This window comes from Penaeus monodon, chromosome 6, assembly GCF_015228065.2.
Source record: "Penaeus monodon isolate SGIC_2016 chromosome 6, NSTDA_Pmon_1, whole genome shotgun sequence".
NCBI lineage: Eukaryota > Metazoa > Arthropoda > Malacostraca > Decapoda > Penaeidae > Penaeus > Penaeus monodon.
Genome location: NC_051391.1, coordinates 55,622,430 through 55,629,929, shown reverse-complemented (window position 1 = coordinate 55,629,929; position 7,500 = coordinate 55,622,430). Strand labels below are relative to the sequence as shown.

At 38.0% G+C, this 7,500-nt stretch overlaps 1 protein-coding gene across 1 annotated transcript in view; it reads left to right on the top strand.

The window, feature by feature from the left end:
• LOC119574661 overlaps positions 1-3,913 on the top strand; it is a 32,610-nt gene extending 28,697 nt beyond the window's left edge. Inside the window, exon 3 of the mRNA XM_037922047.1 lies at positions 457-3,913. Within this exon, the coding sequence (XP_037777975.1) occupies positions 457-1,876 (1,420 nt within the window). The 3' untranslated portion in view covers positions 1,877-3,913. The remainder of the gene's footprint in view (positions 1-456) is intronic.
• The last annotated feature ends 3,587 nt before the right edge of the window (positions 3,914-7,500 follow it).

Here is a 7,500-nt window from a genome sequence, read left to right as displayed (position 1 = left end):
CACTCAAACACACACACGCACACTCAAACACACACCACATGTGTGTATGTGTGTGTGTTTATGCATTCACACGTCAAATACACACACACACACTCAAACACACACACACACTCGAAAACACACACACACTCGAAAACACACACACTCACACACACACACACACTCAAACACACACACACGCACACTCAAACACACTCACATGTGTGTGTGTGTGTGTGTTTATGCTTTCACACTTATATATGTTTATATGTGCATATCTATGAATATAAATACACATATACATATATACACCACCTCTATGCATATAAGCAATATCACAAAGAGAAGGAGAGAGAGAGAGAGAGAGAGAGAGAGAGAGAGAGAGAGAGAGAGAGAGAGAGAGAGAGAGAGAGAGAGAGAGAGAGAGAGAGAGAATGCACAGTAATAACAAAGTGTGTACTTTCTTTTTAACTGCAGATTTCGAAAGTGCCAGAGCATTGGCATGCAGATAGAGTGGGTCATGACGGAGTCGGATCGCATGACCTTGCTCAAGAACCGGCTGGCGAAGACCCGGCAGGTGCAAGTGGAGAAGGAGAAGGAGGAACTGTACGGTGACCTGCCACGGAACCTCGACCCGGACAACGCCATGGAAATCAACAAACTCCTGGACACGATGCACACTGCCTTCGCCTCCATGCCATACCCCCCAGAGTGCAACGGCGACAACATCGACACGCTGTCCAACATATTTGTGTTTCTGTGTAAGCGATTTGGGAAGTTCTACTTTAAAGTCGATGATTTTAACAATATTTGCATTGAGGACAGGACATATCTGTTGAAAAATGGTATAGCAATGTCGCTGTATATCAATGGTGCTCATATGTACGATCCGGTGAATGAGAGTTGGCCAGCTGAGTGCATCCATGAGACTGTAAAAGTCCCACGCGTAACTTTAAATACACTGAGGGAGTTGGCGAGTATTCCTGAGGCTTTTGCTACGGTCATGAAGTTTTATTATAGATATGAGAGTGACCTTAAAGATGAAGTTGTTTCACTAATGATGTACCTGATATCTTTCTTTTTACCGGACGACCCTAATTTGCTAGATTGCGAGAACGTTCGAAAAATTCAGAACAAGTACATTGAACTCTTGAAACGCTACCTGATTGCTCGGGATGGTTGGCATAGCGTGTCTGGTGTTTTCCTGAAACTGATGGACGGTATAAATTACATCAAAGACATTCTTAAGTTCCACGCTATAGTTGACATAAAACCGACCGTCAACCACGATGAAGTTACCGATACCAGTGTCTCATTCGCGCAGCCCATGAAGAATCTGATCACGCAGATACAGGAGGCTTTCAAGGGGAACTTTTCCCAGTACGCGTCCGTTTTCGGAGCGCGTGAAAAGAGAGAGCTCACAGGCCCCGAAGACAACCAAGACAACCAGGTCGTGAAGCGCTCTCCGGCCAATTCGGTGTTCGGTCCCTCGCTGCGAACGGACATGATCATCACCAGTCCCTTCCAGAGCACGATGGAGTGGGACATGAGCAAGCAAGAATCACTTCAGCTGTGTCTCGAGGCGCCGTCAGTGTACATTTCCAACAACTTGCACAGCCAAAACGATCCCGCAGAAAACCAGCAGGAAAGAAATATCAGTAGCAGTGGTGAAGGCCATGACAGAAATGCTTTCCGTACTCCATCCGAGAACCTGTCCCTTATAAGACGACGAGAAAATAGAAGAAACGATATGACAGAAGACGTGACAGTTGAGACCGTATGTGATATTCTGAAACAGTTGTCTCACACAGAAGACAAGAAGGTCCTGAGGATCTTGAAGAAAAATATTCCAGTCGAGTTGTTGCAGAAGTTTTCACAGAGCCTCAAAGATAATTAAATTCTTGTTAAATCTGTAGATGAATTTAAACATGTCATCAGTAACGTGATCTGTAGATTGCTGATGGTTGTGAATTTCCCAAAGCATGTGATCACATCATTATTGCTCAATGATAATTTAAGCTGCCTTCTGCTGCCACATTTTCACGCAGCGTAAGTGATATCTCGTCACTGGGCATATGGAAATGTGTTAGAGTACATACAACACACTCAGTTCTATCCTCAGTCTGTAACAAAATGTCCTCAATAAACCAACTTATTTATGCGAAGATATATATATATATCTTTATTCACTAAATGCCCACTTACTGAAGACATTTAAAAGTACAGTTCCCAAACTTCCAGTCAACCTAGGCGTTGACGGGTGTTACACTTGGATAGAGGAGTAATTTTTACGTTAGGAGGTCAACTAAAGGAAACCAGAAAAAGGCAGTTTGCTGTGTTGCCAAAAAATGTTGCAATTGGTTAATGGATGTTCCCTGAGCACCAACTGAAGAGAGAGAGATATATGTATATATTTTGTATGAATAGTATTAGAAAATGAAGTTATATTGCATCTATTTCTTGTACGTTAGTACAATGTTCATTCACAATAGAGATATGTGTTTATATAGTAAAAATATTTGACGTGTATTGTTGTATTGTGAGGCTGTGTAGAAGGGACATTCAGTGTGCTGTCTGTGAAACTTTCCATCAGTATATGATTTATGTACGAAAAAAATATGGCATAAGATTATGAAAGAGGGACACAGATGACAAAAAAAAAGCGCTGTGATCATACGTTGACTTTTTTTTTTCTTAGAGATAGGTGGTGGTAGGTTGGTGGCACAACATTCTACAGAGTTTGCTTGTGGGGAAAGTAAAAGAAAAAGTCACGAGCGGGAGGTATAGGTACATTTGAGCAATGCTTTTGGAGCGACTGAAGTTGCTTGAATGTAAACAGAATACACGATACATTAAGAGATGATTTTTTTATTGAGATTGCATCACAACATGGCAGAATCTGTTGACAGTTTATAGGGTTTTAATACTACGTCCTGCTTATATGGAATTACGTACCTGTATTAAATTATATTGTGGCAGTTATATGCTGTCCATATTGTTAATTATTCCTTCATGTATTATCAAATTTATTATTATTGTTATTGTTCATATCAGTAGTTTTGTATTTTTATTATTATTACTATCATCATAACATCATCATCATTATTATCGTTTTATCATCATTATCATTGTAAAATATAAACAGGGTAACATTAGCCAGAAATACAAGCTAGTATTGAAAAATTTGGTTTCGTAAAATATGAGCAGGAATTTCCTCAACAGAATCCTCAATTTGTGAATGTTGAATGTTTAATCACTGAAAATGTTTTCCTCTTTGTCTCGTGACGTAGAAATTAGAACCCTTTATTTTCCTGAAAGGTGAGTAGGCAGAAGAGAAAGTGAAATCCACCTCCTTGTCTCAGTGAGAAAAATTGAGAGCGAGAGCGAGAGCGAGAGCGAGAGCGAGAGCGAGAGCGAGAGCGAGAGCGAGAGAGAGAGAGAGAGAGAGAGAGAGAGAGAGAGAGAGAGAGAGAGAGAGAGAGAGAGAGAGAGAGAGAGAGAGAGAGAGAGAGAGAGAGAGAGAGAGAGAGAGAGAGAGAGAGAGGGAGACGGAGGTGGGAAGAGAAGAGTCGAGAACTGAGGATATTATAGTAAATGAAAGTCAATGAAGAAATGTCCTACACGCTAAAAAGTGGGTATGAGAGAAAGGGAACGGATGTTACTGCTAAGAAGTGGAAGGAGGAGGAGTTAAAAGGAGAATGGGAGTGAGTGTGTTCATGGTAGGGATAACTGGCAGATATCCACTGTGTTGATCAACTTCGGGCATTGAGCCTTCATCCGGTCTATTATGTCTTTGAAGGACTTCCCAAATGAGAGTTGTACTTTATGTTACACTACCAATATACTAAATATTGTGCAAACGGTGTGCATTGTATCATTGTTACTGGGTACTGTGATGTAAATGTAGCATTTAAATACAAATGATTAGAAGATATTTATTAGTTATACATCACCTAGTCTGAGTGTGGCACTAAGGTTTACACTTCGCAGATGTGGACCAACTTTAGCAAATGTTCTGTGATACTGGAGTGACGCCAGGTTTTTTTTTTCTTCTTTTTTTCCCTTTCGCTAATGGCCCAACAATAACAGCAATGATAACAGTAATGATGACATAATAAGAATGGATAATATAACACATTATCTTATCAAACCTATCCTGTTGTGTAGCATGTTTTGTCTAAATCACCTGTGAAGAGAAAGGATTATTGTCACATCAGAACCATCGTTTGCAGCACAAGGTTTCAAGGATCTATTAACATTACCGACCATGAGGTTATCGATGCTGATAGTACTTCTAGACTGAAAGGCGTCTTAGAACTACAAATTATTCTTTTCTACATCATTTGTGTGTTTCTATATGTACGAGAAAGCACACCAATAAGCGGCAGGTATTCAAGTATATATTTATATATATATGTTTATAGTACAATAAACTAAGAAAAACATAAATAGAAGAAAAAAACTTCGAAGTGTAAGTTTCTCAGTGAAAACCTTTGCCATAAGCCCTTTGGAAAAAAAATATGTGTCAATATTAGAACATCAAGTAAACTTCATTTGTGCGATTTTCTTTATAGTTGTATTACATATTCAGGTTTCTTTCTTTCTCCAAGAACAACTTTAGAATAAAGAAAAAGTGGAAAAGTGAAAATGCTGTCGCTTTTTTTTTTTTTTTTTTTTTTTTTTTTTAACGACAGGCTATTATAAACCATATTAAGGAACAAAAGAAAAGAAAAAGAAAAATATTTCGTAGTAATCCAGAAAGAGAGCTTAGATTAGACAAGCAAACTCGTCACCCAAACCACGTGAACCAAGACGGCGCACGCGGATGGCAGTGTTTATAAACCTAATTGTATGAATTTGCCAAAGTTCTAGTCTACTCACTTAAAAGAAGGAACTACGACCGTCCTCTATATTTCATTTGCATTCTATAATATATGGTTACGTGATCGATACTTTAGCTACTACGTTTAGTAGATGAATGTTCAATTGACGCATAGATGAGTTGCTGTACAAGTACTCCTAATGCAAGTTAATGTTTGTCCGTGTAGATAGATAAGACCAATAGTAGGTGTAATTCGAAAATTTACATCTTTACTGTATTCAAATGTCGAATTTTAATGTAGTGCACCACTCTACATGCAGAACAATAGTAATGAAATACAATTCAAACAGGGGTACATTCTTATGTGAGTGAGTAATGCATTAGTATTTTGTTATCAGATTACCATAAATCACAGATCTCGTTAGCCATACTAAACTCCACAAAGGCATGGCTGTTCGGAGTCCCTCTTCGCAGAACAGACACCAAGGAAACTACATCAGACATTAGCTAAACTAGCATAGCAGAAGGTTAACTCAAGGAAGGGCACAAGCTGTTATACAGTCCAAAGGAAGCGACTTTAGGCTATTAAGAGCAAAGGTGGAAACATTTTTCTTTTGTTATCCGAGACCAGGAGAGTGACCACTGAGGCGCTGCTCCTGAAGAGTGGTGAGAGAGGTGCCAGTCCACCCGGGCCAGTCAGCTAACTTTGCATATTGTGCGCTTGAGATTTTTCTTTCAGTCCTGCGCACACTGAATTAAAGAAAACAAAATGGATGGATGGAAAGAAAAGAAAAACCAGGAAAAGGATATTAAAAAAATCCGCGCAAACTGCAAGGTTAGAAGCCTGACATACGGGCGCTCAAGGGATGCCAGACCTGTAAGTCTCCGACAAGTGTGTGTGTGTGTGTGTTGCGAACAAACGTACCAGAAGTGTATACATATCTACTCTGTATCACGTCAATTATGTTCAGCTAGAGAACCAAGGAAGGTGTGAATATCAGAGTTGTATCCTTGAGGTTTCACCTGCCTGTTGTATCCCTCACACTTATCGATGGTTAGAAAAAATGAGCTAGTGATATTTCCTTGAATGCATCTATAAACATACAAGTGCATACAGTGCGTAGACATGGATGTATATATTTATGAACATGATTCTAAATATAAGATATAAGTATGAATATTATATGAGAGTGAAAATTACAACACACACACACACACACACACACACACACACACACACACACACACACACACACACACACACACACACACACACACACACACACACACACACACAAACATGCACGCACACAAACACACACACACGTGTACGTACAGAAATACATACGCACACACACACACGTATACATACAGAAATACATACAAGCATACGCATACACACGACTTGCATACATAGTAGTATGGTGAGAAGTGACCGATTTTCAATTAATCGAATCCTCAGTGGTTTTTTTATACAACTACAAATTATCTGCCTGCCAGTGTCAAAACCTCTTACTGTATTTTGTTTCATTCATTACAATTCCGACCTAGTATTCTTTTTTATACAACATATATCCTGAATCTTTAATTGATCTCGCACTGGCAACACCGACAGTTACTTTCCAGACTTTAGATACATAAAAATAATCATCCCATTGATTGAGGGAATTTTTCAACCCACCTATTTGATAAAAAAAAAACTAAAAAAAAAGGGCCAAGGTGCCACGCAGCTTGGACACTGCTGAGGCTATAACGCCATACCGATAATATATTGAACGTTCATTTAAATCACTAAAGGAAGTTTTATTGTAATTTTTATTGTACCTATTATGATGATAATCATTCAATTGGTACTCGGATACTATACTAATAACCTGGATTTATTTATAAAATTAATCATATTTAAAATACAAACAAATAATACCTGTAAATTGCCTCACATATGAATATAATCTTCATATCGTTTTCCTCTCTGGTTAACCAAAAACCAAAAAAAAAAAAAATGCTTTTGCCACTTGCCATATTGCGAGGTTACTCTGGGAGTCCGGACAGAAATAGCAATTGCAGTGATAATATTCAACAAATAGCAAGAGGGAGGTACTGGTGAGGACGCTAGTGCCCGTGTGAATAGCAAGTGCTAGCAATTGAGACACCAGAAGAGTTTATAGATAGCAGAGTCGAGTAATTAGTGGCGATCTAATTAGACAATGTAGATAAATCCTGGCTTTAATAGCGACACCAGAGATCATACAGTAGCAATACCGAAGCGTAAGTTATAGTATGACAGCATGCGATATCACGAGGAACAACAAACATTAAATACACGTCAAGCATTCACTTTCTTACAAGAAAAATAATAATATCAACAATAATGATACATAAATAAAATCCAGGAGCCTGAATTCAGATGTTGTGACTTTAATTTTTCAACTGAAATTGAATATGCTAAAATAAAATAAAATAATAATAATAATAATAATAATAAAAAAGCGAAAAAAAACAAAGAGCCTTCAGATGATGTAATTATTGTTAGGATGAGCACAACTAAGAAAAACATTAAATGAAGGAGATGCGATTAGATGTCGGTAAATACATACACATGTCTTCTAGGTGCAGAAAATGTCGAAATTGGTTATCTATATCTATATATATATATATATATATATATATATATATATATATATATATATAAAATATAT